General features: G+C 48.9%; 1 protein-coding gene and 1 pseudogene across 3 annotated transcripts; both read left to right on the top strand.

The window, feature by feature from the left end:
• Positions 1 to 12,731: 12,731 nt before the first annotated feature.
• On the top strand, positions 12,732 to 12,782 carry LOC120653099 (annotated as a pseudogene).
• Positions 12,783 to 13,167: 385 nt separating this feature from the next.
• Positions 13,168 to 16,133, top strand: LOC120647156 (F-box/kelch-repeat protein At1g74510-like). Of its 3 annotated transcripts, XM_039923812.1 has the most exons (4): positions 13,656 to 14,070; positions 14,164 to 14,238; positions 14,353 to 14,357; positions 14,444 to 16,133. In XM_039923812.1, exon 4 carries the CDS (start codon positions 14,480 to 14,482, stop codon positions 15,749 to 15,751), a length of 1,272 nt encoding a protein of 423 aa, XP_039779746.1. In that variant the 5' UTR covers positions 13,656 to 14,070; positions 14,164 to 14,238; positions 14,353 to 14,357; positions 14,444 to 14,479; the 3' UTR covers positions 15,752 to 16,133. The 3 variants fall into 3 exon arrangements, with proteins under 3 accessions (XP_039779745.1, XP_039779744.1, XP_039779746.1); XM_039923811.1 differs by lacking the exon at positions 14,353 to 14,357 and having other exon boundaries at positions 13,168 to 14,070; positions 14,411 to 16,133; XM_039923810.1 differs by lacking the exons at positions 14,164 to 14,238; positions 14,353 to 14,357 and having other exon boundaries at positions 13,168 to 14,070; positions 14,411 to 16,133.
• The last annotated feature ends 2,495 nt before the right edge of the window (positions 16,134 to 18,628 follow it).

Raw genomic sequence — 18,628 nt, 5'->3', positions numbered from 1 at the left:
CGCGGGTGGGGGGATCCGATCGATCCGCAGTGGAGACCGGGCCGGTCGCGCTGGAGGGCGGCGCAAACCGACGGATTCGACAACGCGGCGCGGGGGTGTGGTGTGGTAGTTGGCGCGGTGGACTGCGCGTGCGGCCGCCCAGCCGTCGCCATCCGACCAGGCGGGCAAGCGGTGGCGCCGCGCCATCGCAGGGCAGCAATAACGAAAGCACCCACCGGTGACCAACGGATGATCCCTCATCCCGTCGTCCTGCCTGCCTTCCTCGTCCAGTCGGGAACTCGCGAGCTGGCGGCCGGGATCCGATGCGCAGCCTCCCATCCAAGCCACACGGCCCGCCCCACCGGGAAACGCCGCCGCGTACGACGTCGCCGTCGTACGACCGGCCGTATCCTCCCCGCACCTCGCCGGCGACCGGTCGCCGTCGAGCAACGGGAAGACGAGAGAAAAAAAAAAAGGTTAACGCGGACGAGCGAGCTACCGTCCAAGCCGCCAATCCTTACCCCGATTGGCCGGTCTGTGAGTCTCGCCGGGCCGGTGCGCGATGCAATCAAGGGCCGTGCCCGTTCCGGTGTAACACCTACTAATAACATTAACAATGCAAGGAGTTGGGGACGGCTGGACGAGAACGAGACTCGCCGGACACGGGGCCAGGACGTACATGCGGGTGGCTGAGCGAGCCTGCGCGCCCACACATTTTTTGTTTCCTCCCGCAGTTGCTCTCCCCTCGCGGCGCGGGACCACGGGGCCAGCCAGTTACGCGAGATTCAGGAACCGGCAGGCAGCGCGGCCATGCCATGCGCCCCCAATGAATGTGTCAGGAGGCAGCAGGGCAGGGGCAGAGGCCGTTTCGTCAGGTTCCCCGGAATGCCCAGGCGGCACAGGACGAGGGGGCGTGGCCCGTGAGCGATCGGCACGGCGGCACCTGAATGAAGCAATGCAACATCGGCGTGCTGCACTGCACTTACAGCCAGGGTACGCGCGCACCTCACCCCCCGCCTGCTGCCGCAGCAGCGTGGATCAGGTAGGTCCCGGGGGCAGCTGCGAACTTGCAACGCGACGATGATACAGTCCGGGCCGTGACGTGTCAGGGAAACCCATTTCCATGTCTCTGCTGCAGGTTACGATAGACTCGTCGATCGATTCTCATCGTTCATTCAACTTTTTATTTATTTATTACTCCCCCCGGTCTAGTAAGGCGAACGTGTAAAAACTGAGCGAGAGAAAAAGGGAGGCCGGGATGGAGTAGTTGGGCGCGACGTCACCGTCGGAGGTGACCGGCGGGATTGACCAGCGCGGCGCGCCGCAGGGAACCGAGCGCGTCGACCGCGCCCCCCAGACGCCAGAGGAGGCGGCGGTCGCGTCGCGCGTGGCGTGCCGTGGGCGTGACATCCGCCGCGCGCGTAGCCTTTTTCGGCTCCGGGGCCCATCATCGATCGCCCTCGGCCGCCGCCGCGACGTCGGGGTCGCGGCCGCCAGCCGGACCACATCAACCGGACGGATGGGACCGACGGCCGACGGGCTGCCGCCCCGTACGCGGCGTCGGCGCCGGATTGGACGTGCAGTGGGAGGAGCGGGAACCACGCGGCGGCGCCGGCCAGCCAGCGCGACGCCACGGTGGTACACCACAGGCTACGGCCAGCCATGTTTGCCTAGGCTGGGACCTGGGCTGCTGGTATGGAGCTGGCGAGCCCGCTAGCCAGGGCTCGTACCTGTCCGGCTGGCCCACGTCACCCTGGCCTCCGCTCGTCCAAGTATTCTTTTTTTTCTCTGTCCAGAACCCCAAATGCTAGCATTACCTGGATGCTATTACACAGGGCTTGCTGTGATTTTTGCGAGACGGTTTCATGCTTCATTTGGCTTGCGAAACAGCGTTAGCACATTCGTATTTCTGTATGGACCGAACGAGTACAATCAGCGGCAGTGGACGCCGCGGACTCGCGGGGAACAAGACAAGGCGCGGGGGGTGGCGTCAAGTGGAAGCGAGGGGAGGAGCTGGGGAAGGTAAGGTGTCCGTCAGCCGCGAAAGCCCCCTGTACCTCCTCCACAGTGCCCACCAGTCCCGCTTCCGCACGGATGGGATCAGTGGAAAAGCGAAGCGAGAGGGGAGAGTGTGTGCGTGCCGTTCCCTTGAAGTGACATTCAATTTCGCAACAACTCGGAGGGCTACCCTGGCGAGCCATACCATAAGCCGCCCTGCCCGACAAATCCATGGAGTGGTGGTGGTGGTGCGTGGCTGAGCATACGAAGCGTGGCGAATCATTGGGCCTGCCCTGATGCTACAGTGGACAACATGCATGCATCCACACTCTCCCTCTGAATTAGCGAGTACTAGTTGCATTGCGAGCAAGTGATAAGAGGGAGTGGATGGGGGTGGGGTGGGCCTTAAAACATGCTTGTGTAGAAAGAAACATCACATCACGTCGCGGATCGAGGCAGATGGAGGCGGAGGCGAGCAGAGAGAGAGAGAGCAGTGGGATGGGGGGGCGGTTAGCCATGTGAGCACGAGATCGCTTCGCTTTAGGAGGGCGCGGGCGGAGCAGGAGCAGGGGGGGGGTGGTCACAGCTCAGAGAAACACGCGCAGATCGGATCCGCGGCGCATGTGGCCGCTCGCTCCCCCGTCCGCTCCATGGGGTTGGGTTGGTAATCTGGCTTCTCTCGCCTTCTTGTACCCCTGCGCTCCGATCCCAGTCCCAATCCCCGTGGGCCGCCGTGGCCGGCAGGCTCGCTCAGCTCCTCCCCTGTCGCCATGCGCCACGGGCACCCAGGCTGCTGCATGCCGAGAGCCACGCGCGGCACGGATGCAAAGCGATCGAACGAACCGATAGCTTTTGGAGGGTCTGAAGGAATAATCACCCGTGCCCTTTCAAATGCGGGGGGCTGGCTAGCTAGCTAGTGGTGGTGGTGGCTGGCTACTGATGTTATTCTAGTCGTGCGGGGGAGCAACACGTTCGCATCGTGTCCGACACCAAAGCAAGGCAATCAGCAGCGGAAGCAAGCGAACCCCCCCCCCCCCCCCCCCCGGAGGTCAAATAAAAACTATGCTCCCACCACCATGCCGCGGCCGCGGCCGCGCGCAGAGGCAATGCAACCTGCCTGACGGCGACGTGCACGGCCCAAGCCGCTCCACGCTCCGTTGTCACCGCGCGCCGGATCGTTTTGTCCTCAGCAGACGCCGCATTTTCTATTTTTTCACGCCGGTGACGAGGCGAATCACATTCTCCCCCTCACCTTTCTCGACGATCCGGTAACCGGAGCGCGCGAAGCGCGTGGCGGCTTTCGCCTCCGCGCGGCGGCGCCGGCCCTGATTCCACACCGGGGGGGGCATCGTCGGAGAAAGTCCCGGGCATTGGAATAATTCCCCATTGGTGGGTGGGTTAACTTGTCATCATCCTCCGCAATTTGCAGCTAAAGCAAACCGCAGTAGTACACTAGCAGTACAAGCAGTGCAGTTGAGGAGGAGGAGAGAGAGAGGAGAATTTCTTGGCAACTGCATTTACGGACTGAACACAGAGAAAGGAGGCGGGGCACAGAAAGAGAGGGGGGGGGGGGGGGTAAAGTGGCGTTGCACTTGGGTGTCATGGATTGGAGGGCACTCCTTTTCAGGACGGATCCCCTGCTAAACCCCACGCACTCGCATTAGCAAGGGGCTAATGGTCATCAGCAACGGCCAGCAAGCGAGCGAGCAGAGCAGAAAATCATGGTCACAGTGCGTGCGAGCGAGAGCACCGGCCAGCGGGGGGCACCTTGCTTAACGCTCCAACCAAACCAGTTGCTGTCGCTTTATGCTGGTTGTACGTGCCGCTACAGATGGCCCCGGGTCGTCGAGATCGCTGCACTGTCGCTTCTCTGATGGATAGATCCACACACCCCCAACATGCGTTTTGATAAAAAGCAGCCAGAGACCGGTCGGTTTGGACCAGGAGTGAGCGAGAGAGTGTGACAGAACCGCCAAATTAAAACTCTAAACTAAGTGTAATATCCGTCATTTGAATACATCGGACGCATTAGCTTAATGGTTTAATTTGGCGATCCTTTCTCAACCCACGGCCCGATCGAAACAATACCGGTAGTCCCACATGAAGGCGGACGCACATGGTATAAGTACGACAAATACTTGAAAAATACAACATTACGATATAAGGTAATACATGCTTTTTACAAACCCAGTGAAAATACCATAGTTTTACAAGCCGAGTTCAAATGTACATACATAATTTACATAGATTACATAAAAGATTACATAAAGTATAACTTTACAATGGAGCGATCAAGTTCAAGGGAAAAGAACCTTCAACTACACTAACTTGCTGGTTCGGGTTCAGCACAACCGGTCAGACCGGTTCCCAACATCGGTCAGACCGGTCGCACTCGGCCTACACTAACCTACCGGTCAGACCTCGTATAACACCTCCCTCGCCACGGCTGCTATACGTATGCACATGCATATGACATGAGAGATGCAAGCAAGACTTAGAAAAACAAATCAACCCTAACCTGCACAAAAATACCTCTAACTAAAACAAAAAGATGCCCAACAGATAAATAAATCCGGAATATCCGGAATTTCCGGAGTATCCGGATTAAGGCCCGGAGTTTCCGGATTCACACAGTTTTCGCCCCCAAGACTGAAATGTTGATTGAGGCAAAACCAACCCACAAAAATCGAAACCCTCCTAGACCCTAGTAGAGTGATTCGTAAGGAGATGATTGACCCAATGGAAAACACTAAAAATCTCTTAGAAGAGTAAATCAAGCTTGCCCTAGCTTGAATACCTTGAGCAGGCTTCTCCTGACCAAAACACTTGGAGAAAAAGCCACCCCAAGGTGGAACGTATAGAGAAGAGAGTCCTTCACGATGATTTGGAACTCCCTTGGTCTTGAAATGGATTTGAAAGAATGGATTCGGTGTTTAGGGTTTGGGGCACGAGAGAGCACGGGGAGGGCGAGAAAAGAGAGTGAATAACGGTTTATAACGTTTGGGAATAGCAAAAAAAGATCAAAACCTGTGATATAGACTTCCAGGTCCGGGGTATCCGGGTGTTTCCAGAAATTCCGGGTTCAAATCCGGAGGTTCCGATTTCCCCTGACTCCAGAGTTTGAAAACTGAACTTGGGTCGATTCTTGACTCAATTCGTAACCGAAAGAATTAGGTCACTAATTATCTAGTTAATTCCCAAGTTTAACACTCGATGTTACAATCTTCCCTCCAAAAAGAAATCTCATCCCGAGATTTAGGGTGAAGGTGCTAAATTGAAAGGAAGACGGAAAATTATATACCTTGGTAAGTTTGGAGCAGTTTACGACATTTGGACTAAACAAATTCCTCCGTTTCCCAGGTAGCTTCTCGCTCGGAGTGATTACTCCATTGCACCTTATAAAAGTTGCTAGTTTGATTTCGAGTGACCCGAGTCTTGTGATCAATAATTTTTACTGGATGCTCTGGATAGACAAGGTCGGGCTCCACTTGTAACTTCTCTATGTCAATCACTTTGCTTGGAACACTGAGGCATTTCCTGAGCTGGGAGCCATGGAATATATTATGATCCGCGAATAGTTGGGCTGGAAGTTCTAGGCAATATGCTACCGGCCCACATCGCTCAAAGATAGGAAAAGACCCAACATAGCGAGGGGCGAGCTTTCCCTTCACTCTAAACCGCTAGACCTCTTTCATTGGAGATACCCGTAAATAGACATAATCTCCCACTTGGAATGATACTGATTGACGTTTCTTGTCTGCATAACTTTTCTGCCGAGATTGGGCTACTTTCAAATTCTCCTGGATAAACCGGACTTGTTCTTCCGACTCACTAACCATATCAGGGCCGAATACATTTCTTTCATCGGCTTCTGACCAGTTCAATGGGGTTCTACACCTCCGCCCATATAATGCCTCAAAAGGAGCTATTCTGATGCTTTCTTGATAACTGTTATTATAAGAGAATTCCGCTAGAGGTAGGCACTCATCCCATTTCTTGCTATAGGAGAGCACACAGGCTCTAAGCATATCCTCCAGAATTTGATTGATTTGCTCAGTTTGACCATCGGTCTGAGGGTGATAGGCAGAGCTGCGAATAAGCTGAGTACCCAGAGATGCCTGCAAGTGTTCCCAGAAACGTGCAATGAATTGTGAGCCTCTGTCTGAAATGATTGTCTTGGGTACACCATGGAGACTCACAATCCGAGCTATATATATCTCAGCATATTGATGAGATGAATAACGGGTCTTCACTGGAAGAAAATGAGCGGATTTAGTGAGGCGGTCAACGATAACACAAATAGAATCATATCTCTTTGACGTGGGAGGCAAACCAATAATGAAGTCCATACTAATATCCTCCTACTTCCATGAAGGAATATCCAAAGGCTGCAGCATGCCAGCGGGCCTGAGATGACTTGCTTTGACCCTTTGGCAGATATCACACTCAAAGACATATTTGACGACTTCACGTTTCATCCTTGTCCACCAAAATCGTTGTCTGAGGTCTTGATACATCTTGTTACTGCCCGGGTGAATGGAATACCTAGAAAGGTGAGCCTCATCAAGAATTTGAGTTCTAAATCTTTAGGTACCACCAACCGGTCATTAAACCATAAAACACCCTCGCCATCCAAATGGAAGCATGCCACTCGAGGATCATTTTCTTTGAGCCTTTGTCTAATCTTTTACATGCCAATATTGTTTTTCTGAGCCGCGATAACTTGATCTCGAAGTGTTGGAGTGAGAACAATGTTAGCAAGAGTACCCTCAGCTACAATAGCTAAATTCATCTTCTCCGTTTTTTGACACAAAGTTTCATGCAAACCCGTAGCTGAGATGCAGTTGCAACTTGCCTTGCGACTCAGTGCATCGGCCACAACATTCGCCTTGCCCGGGTGATAATGAATTTCCAGATCATAATCCTTAATTAACTCTAACCACCGTCTCTGGCGCAAATTCAGCTCGCTCTGGGTAAAAATATATTTGAGACTCTTGTGGTCTGAATATATATGAATAGGATTAACCAGAAGATAATGCCGCCAGATTTTTAATGCATGGACTACTGCTGCTAGCTCTAAGTCATGAGTAGCATAATTCTCCTCATGCCGCCTAAGAGCTCGTGAAGCATAAGCAATCACTCGCTGATCTTGCATAAGGATGCATCCAAGTCCTGTGCCTGATGCATCACAATAAACATCAAAAGGCCGAGTAATGTCCGGCTGAGCCAAAATAGGGGCCGACGTCAATAATTTTCTCAAAGTCTGGAAAGTTTGTTCACATTTGTCATCCCAAACAAACTTCACCCCTTTCTTAAGCAATTCCGTCATGGGCCTAGCAATTTTGGAGAAGTCCGGTACAAACCGGCGATAATAACCTGCTAGCCCAAGAAAACTCCGGATCTCTGGAACGGAGGTAGGAGCCTTCCAATTCAGGACATCCTGAATCTTACCAGGATCAACAGAAATTGGACCTCCGTGAGCCAGAAATCACATTTACTGAATTTGGCATACAACTTGTGTTTCCGCAATCGCTGAAGCACAATGCGAAGATGCTCTGCATGCTCCTCTTCATTCTTCGAATATATAAGAATGTCGTAAATGAAAACCACGACAAACTTATCTAGCTCAGGCATGAATACCGAGTTCATGAGATACATAAAATGAGCAGGGGCATTTGTTAACCCAAACGACATGACTAGATATTCATAGAGCCCGTATCTGGTGGAGAAAGCCGTCTTGGGAATATCCTCAGCTCTAATCTTTATCTAATGATAACCAGAGCGGAGATTAATTTTTGAAAATATCTTGGCCCCGAATAGCTGATCAAACAGAATATCAATTCTGGAAAGGGGATATTTGTTCTTGATTGTGACGGCATTCAGAAGTCTATAGTCCACACACAATCTGAGGCTTTGATCTTTCTTCTTAACAAAGAGTGCAACCCCAGGGGGAAGTGCTAGGGCGGATGTACCCTTTGTCAAGCAGTTCTTGCAATTGCTTCTTTAGCTCTGCTAGCTCATTGGGTGGCATCCGATAAGGTCTCCTAGAGATGGGTGCCGTGCCCGGTTGCCACTCAATAGCAAACTCCACATTGCGGTTAGGTGGCATCCCAGGCAAATCATCTGGAAAGACATCCGGATATTCGCATACCACTAGTATGTCTGCTAGCTTCTTGCCCTCGGCGTGGTTCACCGTATGGACCAACGGGGTGGAGCTCATAAGACACAAGGTCGTCGAACCATGAATAGGAGAATTGATGTGCACAGATTGAGAAATAGTGTCAAGAACGACTCCATGAACTCCCATCCAATTCATGCCAAGAATAATATCCATCTTCTGGGATGGTAACACTATAAGTTGTGTGGCAAAAACTTTCCCCTGTAACTGCAAGGGTACTTGCCTAACAAGTTGATTAGTAATCAAGTGCCCCCGGGAGAGTGAATATTATATGGTCTGGATATGCCCTCCACTTTTAATCCCAGTTTGCTTACACATTCTTTTCTAATATATGTGTGAGATGCCCCAGAATCAAATAGCACAGTAACGGGGTGTCTGTTAACAGAGAACGTACCCGACATCACTGGTGCTCCCTCAGGGATGGCCTCGAAGGTGGTATAGTGCACCTGTCCTGGCTTGAAGTGAGCCACTTTCTGCTTCTGGCTCTGCGAACTTGATTGCTGGCCCTGCTTGGGTGGCATTGGGTAGTTACGTGCAAAGTGTCCCGGCTGCCCACAGCTGTAATAAGGAAACACAGTAGGGCGCACCCCCGGCTGCTGCACCCAGACCTTCTGTTCATTCTGCTGAGGAGCAGGAGGCCTGATGGTCCCCTGTGACTGTGTGTACTGAGGTGGTCTATAGCCCCACTACTGCTGTGGCTGGTGCTGGAAGGGGGCTCGCTGTGGGCCCGATTGCACCAGACGGAACCTCTGAGGAGCTCTGCCCTGCTCCACAATCTCCCGGAGGAGTGCCGTCTGCTCATCGCGTCTGGTGAGCATGGCCATATAGCAGCACCGTCCAAATTAAACTGACTTAAATGCACTAACCATCATCTTAATACTTAATCAAGTTACTGTGCACTTAAAACGGTGTAACCTGGCAGGCTGTCGGGTAAATCCCGATTAAACTACTGTACTCCAGGATCACAATTGCACTTAGACCCGTACAAAGACGAGCACAGGTGATACCAGCATACATAAATCTTCAAATTAATTTACAACACAGGTTTTACATAAAAGATTCGAATACAAATGACAGAGTTCAAAAGCACAGCGGAAGGTTAAAAACTGAGTTCGAAATACAATACGATAACCATGACGATGATACAAGGTGAGCTCCACATCCTGCCCACCAATGTGATGCCAACCTGCCCGATCTTCACGGGGAAGATGGGGCCCACTCGACGGTCCACCCAGGAGGAAGCGACTGTCCAATCCAGGACGCACAGACCTTCTCGAAGTCAGCGGGGACATAACCTGCTAAAAAGGGTTCAACAACAACCCTGAGTATACTAATACTCAGCAAGGCTTACCCGACTCTGGGTATACTTAGCCCATTACCTAGACATGCAAGGCTTTTTGGCTCTGGAGTTCTTTTGCTGAAAGGCTGCTAGAAGTGAATCCTTACTTTCAATATTTTAGCTCCATTTAGTACAACGAGTATTAACTAAATTTGACTAAACATCTAGAGCACACATGGTGGAGCAGATTATTCTTCAGTAACTCACAAACCAATCTTTTCCATTCCTCTTTCATTCCACTTTCTTACTACGATGTGACAAAGTGACCAAGGTTCTCTTAACCGAGAGAGACGGCGAATCGATCCGATTTAACCTTGCAAGATGGACCTAACTCACACGACATGTGAAAACCCCGTCAGGCCACACACGTCAACGGTTCCCATCATCACCCCGACGTCTGAATCACGCCTGCCAAAACCCGGGTGAAGGGTCCCTCACGGCGAATTCCCAGAGAACCCGAAGGCGACATACTATCCAACACCCGCCATCATTCCACTCCCAGAGTAACAGGTCGCGATTCAAAGTATCGTTGCAAATCAGGTAATTAGCTTACCGGTTTCGACTACCTCCTACTTCCGGCATGTGGTTAGTACTGTTCAAACTCAGTCAACACTGCCAACAACGGAACGGTCCTCAATCGACACAGGTGGACATTTCTTTTCATCCATTCCATACCATTAATCCAACTCATTTCTGCCCGGTCTCCATTTCTCTTTATTCAACAATTCATTTCAAAGCCATAACTAAGGAATCAAGATCCTAAATCTCGCGAGTGACAGTAATCACTCGACTTTTACCGGAATCCTACTTAGCAAAGCATTGCTAACGATAACCGCACACTAGTATGGATTCACAGGTACCTAGGGAGAACATGCATACTAGGGTTTCATATAACTCCTAAAACTTAAATGCACAAATACTTAAATAAACATTGAATAATTTAAATTATGGTTATGCTCCGGGGCTTGCCTTGCAGGTCAGCGGGGTTAACTAGGTCTTCTAGAGCGGGCTCAATGGCGACCTCCTGCTGCTCTTTTGCTTGTGGCTCCTGGACCGGTTCAGCGATCAACTCGTGGGCGACTTCGTTCGCGGCGTCTACACGAATAAAATATGCCATGCAACAATTAGAATTCAGTGCAATGCATGAGTGCTTATGATGCGATGCATTTCAAAACAATGAAACGCTATGCGGTGCAGAAGTTCAACTCATTAAGCCTGAAGTGTTTCCTTCAAAACAACAACTATTAACTTGCTTACAGCAGCATGGAGTGAGACAGAACTAACTTCGCTGAAGGTCCACATGCATGAAATAAATAACTAACAACAATTACATAAAGAAAAGAGTAGCTAGGGGCAAAAATAAGTAAAAACCTAACTTGCATACAAGCTCTAGGAATAAGAATTTACCAGCTTAACGTGATAACGATAAAGCATGCCACAAAATTTTTCCAACATTACTTGCTGCTAACAAAGCATTTAAATAACCCTAGCAAGGTAAAAGGAACATAAAAAGATCTACCCAAAAGTGCATAGCAATAGGTCATGAAACTTTTACAACGGGCTACACATGAAAGGAGAAAGCCACTGCGATTTTTTCATAATTTTTAGAGCCATGGAACTACCGACAATAAATAAACTAGGTTTAACGCAAGGGACATCCAAGGGCTTTCTCCTAGTTTATTTAGCTACATTTAATACTTCATGCATATATTGAAAAATTCGATGTGACGAGAAATTTTGTAAAATTTTGGAATTTTGAAGGGAGCCGCCGCACCACGCGCAGGCGACACCCATATGGCCATATGCGCCCAACCCAACTGCTGCGCCTCGTTTGGATGACACTAGCACAACTAGCACAAAAAGAAATCTTGTCTGCATAAAGCACTAAATGAAGTTTATTTGCAAAATATTTTTATGGATGGGTGTAACTTTTCGCGACGAATCTAATGATGATAATTAATCGATGCTACAGTAACCAACCTCTAATCGTACGGTCAAAGACCTCGTTAGATTCATGTCGCGAAGTAGCGCAGGAGTTGTGGGGTTAATTTTACAAACTGTCTTTATTTAATACCTTTAATTATTAGTCAAACAAGACCCCAGTTGACAAGTACAGGTGGAAAGGCAGACTCCCAGTGTACTTGTTACAGCGGTAGATTCTGCTCGGCGGCTTTGCCGGCGGTGGTAGTACGTGTACTTGTTCAGAGCGGCAGGGCGTGCCCGTTTGATCAGGCTTTCTGGAAAAAAGATATTCCCTGCTTCGTCGTCTCATCGAGTGCAGCTTAAACCTCAAGTCTCAGGCTGCGTTTGTGCTGCCAGTAATCGAGTTTTCCTTTGTCCTTTTATCCTGGCTTCGACAGCCGCGCCCGATCATGGTGAAGTTCAGACGTGACCTTGCATTTGAAGTCTGCATTTGCAGATCCGAAGACATTTTAGGTCAGAAGTGCGATGGCATATCGTATCGCCTTCCTCTTTGGACACAAGAAATCGATGCGTATAACTTCAATCTTGCTAACAAAAGTTAAGCGAGCTAAGATTGATCTCCACCGCACCTCTGAAATACAGTTGCAAATGACCTCAAAACAAGATGATTTATGCCTATTCTTTTAGTCCAAGAGAAAACAAGTAGCTCAACCAATGATTTGTGGTGTACCCACAGCTCCAACTCCTCAAACATGCGGCGTCCCCTATCACAAATCCTAGTGAGGAATGGTAGGTGTTACTTTGATCAAGCAAAATTAACATCTTGGGGGAGCTGGTCTCATAAAGCAAAACCCACCTAGTACACCGAATTTTGTACTTAGTTAAAATGCATTTTACGGTTCATGCAGTATGATCCCGAGTCCATCCATGCTAACATTTTCCAGCGCAAGCTTCTTCATGCCTTAAATGAGTATTTAACCCCTGGAGTAATTCTTGCTTGTTCCCCCACGGCAGAAGGCACTTTACACAGTGGAAAGTATTTAAGGAGAGTAGTCAATAGTGTATTATTGTAACTCTCTTCCTATCTTTAAACAAAAGAGCAATAGCTGTTCAAGAGATTTACCCCCTTCGTTTAGAATTAGACGTATTTCATCACTCCATTAGGAGGAGGAGAGGCTTGGCAAATAACTATTTTATTAATATTCTATTTACGTGATACAAAAGTATAGTTATCAGAAACATTTATAATACAAATATGATGGCATTAATTTTGCGATTAAAACATTGTCCGTTGGGCAAGGACAAGGCCCGTAGGTCTCTTCGGAGACATCCGATAAAATTGGAACGATACAGAGAAAATTAGCAAAAAAAAAAAGGACAAGGCCCGTAGCAGTGTGCAAACCTCAGCTGTTTAAGTGCAAAACATTTTTTTTCGCGCGTAGCAATTAGTTTAGGGCCTCAATGTATGCGTTGAAGTGCTGATCTACATCCAGACACTAATGTGCTGCTGCTACCATACTAGTAGTACGCAAAAGAAAAAGGATTAAATTTGAGCAAAGAGAAACGACTGAAGATTCTTTGCAGGGCCACTTTATTAAATCCTTGGGGCTCATAATCAATGCACTGATTATCTGTACACATTTTAAATAGAAACAGTGGTTGAATTGACTTTAAGCCGGTGGTTGTATATGTATACATATATAGATATAGCCTGCGACGGAGACGAATAACTAAGACAACGAGGGAATAAAAAAATTACAGTATGTTTATTTTTCTGGTATACTGGTACGGAGGACTGTAATAATACTAGTACTAATACAGTTGATACAAAAAAGCTCTACTGTGACGTGATGAAAAGAAGAAACAAAGACAAGTTGTGCTGCTGCCAATCAGCATCGGATGAAAAAGGATACGCGAGAGACTCACGCCGTCGCGTGTACAGTAGAGTAGGCAGGCTGCGCTGCGGCTGCGCGGGAGGAGAGAGTAGAGAGAGAATCCACCTCAGCTTTCAGGTGAGCTGGCCGGTGGCCGGTTCCGCCCTTTTCTATTTCTGAGGCCTGCGCGGTTTCCAATTCCGACGAGCCAAAACAGACGGACGCACACAAAGCGAAAGGGTGGAGATGGGCAGAGGGGGGAGGAGAGAGAAAATGGAGGGGGAATAAATAAAAAGAGAAAGAAATAAAGTGAGGGGGAGGGGGGAGAGTTCCATTTCCCCAAGTACTACTCCAACACGAGGAGCAGAGGCCAAGGCCAGCAGCCCTCCCAGCCACAGCCAGAAGAGAGAGAGAGAGAGAGAGGACGCGAGAGGAGAGAGAGGAGGGGGGAAGGGGAAGGAAGGGAGGCAGCAGGGGCTGCAGCAGAAGCCAGAAGCATTAGAAGCGGCAGTCGTAACCAAGTGGCATCAGTAGGATAGAGCCCATCCATCTATCTAGCTCTACAGGTATAAATCCTCACGCATCGGTAGGAGGGCGAGGGAGGGAGAGGGTGGGGAGGAGAGGCCGCCACCAGGCCAACTACCAAGTGGGGGAGGACCGGGCCGGAGGTGGGGGGATTTCTCGGGGGAGGAGTGCCCGGGAGGACCTGATTGGGGGCTCCGGGCCGCCATCTCTGAGCGCAGATTTGGTGCCTGCGATCTGCCATGGATTCGATTTAGGTGAGCTCCTTTTACTTGTTTTGGCGTCTTGCTTGGCTGGCTCGGTGGTAGCTCAGCTGCTGTGGCGCTGAGAGATTCGGTTATTTGCTCTAGGTTTGGGGAGATCGATCGGGTCGCCTTCTCGCCACGAGATCTAGATTCGATTTTTGTGCCTGTTTTATCCGCGAGGTTCGGTCTCCTCAGATCTCAGAGTTCTCCCCCTCTGTTCTTGATCCCTTTGTTCTTGTTGATATCATCCCCGCTTATTTATTTATTTTTTCCATTCGATTTATGCGCCTCCAGATCTTAACTGCGAGTCTCGATTGCTTAGCAAGCTAAGATTTCTTTTTTTCTGGATCAGTCGTAGAAGAAGAGGAGCAAATAAAGCAACAGGAGGAAGAATTTCTCGGGGTGGGCAAAGGGAGAAGGCATGATGCTGGAAGGGCAGTCCTACCTCGTCTCGCGCTCCCTGCCGAGCTCCTGCGAGCCGGAGACGGAGTGGGCGTACCTCGCGGACCAAGTCCTCAGCGGCAAGCGCCCCGCTCCGGAAGATGTCGAGGAAGCTGACGGCGGCGGCAAGCGCAGCAAGCCGCCGTCTCCGCAGCCGCACACGCCGGACATCACCGAGGGCCACGGCTCCAGCCGCCATGCCTCCGGTGGTGGGGAGCCGCAGGGCACTGGGAGCAACCCCATTAATTCTATCGGCCGTGACCTGACCATCAATTGCCTCCTCCGGCTATCCCGGTCGGACTACGGCTCGGTGGCCTCCCTCAGCCGCGACTTCCGCTCCCTGGTCCGCAGTGGGGAGATCTACCGCCTGCGGCGCCAGAATGGGGTGGCGGAACATTGGGTCTACTTCTCCTGCAATGTTCTTGAATGGGATGCATATGACCCATATCGAGATCGCTGGATCCGAGTGCCCAAGATGCCGCCAGATGAATGCTTCATGTGCTCTGACAAGGAATCACTAGCAGTCGGCACTGAGCTGCTTGTGTTTGGGATGGCGCGTATTGTGTTCAGATACAGCATCCTAACCAATTCATGGACGAGGGCTGATGCAATGAACTCCCCCCGCTGCCTGTTTGGGTCAACAAGTGTTGGGGAGAAGGCCTTCGTAGCTGGAGGCACTGATTCTTTGGGCACCATACTGAGCTCTGCAGAGATGTATGACTCTGAGTCACATACCTGGACGCCTCTCCCCAGCATGAATAGGGCAAGGAAGATGTGTTCTGGGGTTTTCATGGATGGCAAGTTCTATGTAATAGGTGGCGTAGCCAACAACAACAAAGTACTGACTTGTGGGGAGGAGTATGACATGAAGAGGCGGTCTTGGAGGATCATCGAGAACATGTCTGAAGGCCTCAACGGTGTGACTGGTGCTCCTCCCCTTATTGCAGTTGTCAACAATGAGCTCTATGCTGCTGATTATAGTGAGAAGGATCTCAAGAAGTATGACAAGAAGAACAATAAGTGGATTACTCTTGGAAAGCTGCCTGAACGGTCTGTCTCCATGAATGGGTGGGGGCTTGCTTTCCGAGCATGTGGAGACAGATTGATTGTCATCGGAGGCCCGAGGACCTATACTGGTGGTACTATTGAGCTCAACTCATGGGTCCCAAATGATCGGCCGCCTGTGTGGAATATGATTGCCAGACGACCATCTGGGAACTTCGTGTATAACTGCGCCGTGATGGGTTGCTGAGTCCACTGAATAAAAGATGAATGAAGTGGATATTTATGAAGGATGGTATGCACAGAGGCGGCCTGTCCAATTGCTTCAGCCCTTATTCTTCGTAGCGATTTCTGCCTTCTGCCCAGTTTCAGAATTAACTGGACATCAGCTGATTGTCAGCGGTCTCATGTAACCCTTGAGTTCTAATACTTCTGTTTCCGTGCTAATCCATTTCCACATTTGCATTTGGATCAACTGCTCGTGATTTCAAAGATACGAGATTATGCAAAACAAATGTCATATTAATAATCTAGAAAAACTTTCAGAGAGTTTTTATCTATTGATGAGAGGAACCTGTTAAGAAATACTTGATTCGCCTGCAGTTGCAACAAATGCTAATTCTTTTTCATCCATTGTGCTTGTTTCATAATGTGCATACCTTTCTTGATGTTATGAGCTACCAAGTTGGCAGTTGGTGATGATATATGTGAATTGCTTGTTGTGAATTTTCATGTGGCATCCATTTGGTTCTAACAATTCATTTGTCCTGTTTGTATTTATGAATAATAAAATGATCCTTAATCGAAGCTGTTTGATTTTGCATGTTCCGTTTTAGTAGTTTTGCCTGCTAGATATCATCCTCAATTAGTAGGTGCAATAAGAGAATATGAGGATCCCATTTGGAACTTCATAAGATAAAAAAAGGATAGTAATTTAAATCTGTTCTCACTCTTTGGCTGTGCTCTTCTGCTTGCCTGAGAAGCTTGAACAATATTTGGAATCATAAGACTGCAGAATTCCTTTGGATAACTAATCTAAGGCCGTGTTTAGATGTTTTGCAAAAAAAATTTGCGATGGAATCTTGCTAATTTGAAGTACTAAATGAAGTCTATTTACAAAACTTTTTGCACAGATGGGTTGTAAAGCGCGAGACGAATCTAATTATGCTAATTAATCCATGATTAATTCATAATTAGCGGATGGTACTGTAGCATCACTGTTGCAAATCATGGATTAAGTAGGCTCATTAGATTCGTCTCGCGGTTTACAGCTCATCCATACAAAAAGTTTTGTAAATAGACTTCATTTAGTACTCTATGCATGTGTCGAAACATTCGGTGTGACGTTTTTTTTGCGTTTACGGGGTTTACGGGTTGTGATCTAAACAGGGCCTAACTGTGAGACATGCTGCGCACCTATGAAGAAATTCCTTTGTGCTCTTCTGCTTGCTTGCTTTTTGAAAGATGGTTGTGTTACCTGTTAATATCAGGATTACACGTCCATGACTTGTCAAAATGATGGTCTTGCTGTCTAGAGTGAAAACAGAGTGTATAGAAGGCTTTTACATTCTTCACCAATAAAAAGTTGCCACATTTTTCTAGCTACTTGTGAAGTGCAATTGTGCAAAAAAGGTAAGATGTATGCCTGCGTAGTTTAACATCTGTGGGAAGTAATCTACTAGGATGCCCATTGATCTGGCGCTCTTGAGCATAAGCTGGGTGCAACAGGGATGGAAGGGAATAATTTGTGTGCTGCAGTATTTATCTAGCTATAACAGCGCTTGCATATTGGCTGGAACCAGTACTTTTATTCTTCTAGCCTTGTGTTTATTGCACTATTTCCAAAACTGAGTACAATTCCTTCTGCTGCCGCCTGCCTAAACAGTTTAGATTATTGTGCTTGCCATATCTTATGCCTGAATATGCCTGATTGGCTCGCAGAGTGTAAATTTGCTTTTCTCTCACCATTGCTAGTAAGTGGGATGTCAAATTTTGGTGCAAACTAGAACTACCCGTGACCTAATTTCATTCAAACTACTATCTGTCTGTAACATGCGGCCTGTTTATAGCAAGTGTGATTTGCTAAAGGAAGCATTCTGCTTTTCCTTTCCGTGGAGTTGGATACTAAACTTTGCATGTATTTCAAGCTTTGCTTCTTGACTGGGAATTGTTTGCTCCCTGCATGTTGCTATGCCTTGTGGTTCAGAGAAGTGCATGCCAAAAAATCTGTGTTGGCAGTTTCTGAATCTTGACTGAGCCTTGCTTGCATTCGTATATATAGGATAGGATAAAAGGTCAACAAAGCCTTTGCTTAACCTTGTAGCATCTGGTGCCTTTCCATAACAGGTATCCCAACCTGATTAAACTCTCTGAATTTCCAGTGTAACAGACATGTCCTCGGAGCTGGACGAGTCAGGTGACTGACTCCTCACCTCAGTCAGCCGTCCACAGATGGGACCGATGGAGTCGCATGCAGAGAGCTGATTGTTCTTGCTTGGTGTGTTGCGTGAAGCTTTGTTCCTTTGACTCCTGGAGCTTCCGGTGTACTATCAGCCTCACGGCCAGGCACAGGGAATACAGGGATGATGGGCGCGCCCGCCCAGTCTGGCGCTGGCGTCGGGGGTTTGGTTTCCCTGTGGATACGTTGGCCGCGGCGCTTTACAGCACGGCCGCTTCGCCTTTCCTCCGTCGCCTGGGCGCAATGATTCCGAGGGATGGGGGGATATGGGATGGGAATGCGTTGCGTTCGGAATAGGATCGCAATAATTTTGATGTGCGTCGCTGTTGTCCTGCTGTTCTGGTATCGAGTCGTGCCGTGCGGCCACTGCATACATGGCTCACTTGGCAGGGCCTTATTCTCCCTCCCTCTCTTTCTATCCCTGTTCCGGATAGCTGATTGTTTGCCAGGGCATGTTCTCCCCTCTTCTGTTAGCTTAAACCTTATTACAGACAGGGACTAGTTGTCAGTAATTTTGTAGCTCCAAATTCTTATTTTCCCTTCACAGTTTTGCTTGAACTGTGTTCTCAAACGTTGCGTAACCCTCTGATCAGCTGGCTGCCAATTTAAATCTCACGAGTGCAGTTCTTTTTTGTTGTCATGCCTGCTTATTGCCAGCAAAAAAACCAA

Source organism: Panicum virgatum, chromosome 9K (assembly GCF_016808335.1).
Source record: "Panicum virgatum strain AP13 chromosome 9K, P.virgatum_v5, whole genome shotgun sequence".
NCBI classification, from domain to species: Eukaryota; Viridiplantae; Streptophyta; class Magnoliopsida; order Poales; family Poaceae; genus Panicum; species Panicum virgatum.
The sequence above is the reverse complement of the archived record's forward strand: the minus strand, read 5'-3'. Positions and strand labels throughout refer to the sequence as shown.

Excerpts from the sequence above, each read along its gene's own strand:
- LOC120647156 (XM_039923810.1), top strand. The coding sequence starts at position 14,480 with ATGATGCTGGAAGGGCAGTCCTACCTCGTCTCGCGCTCCCTGCCGAGC.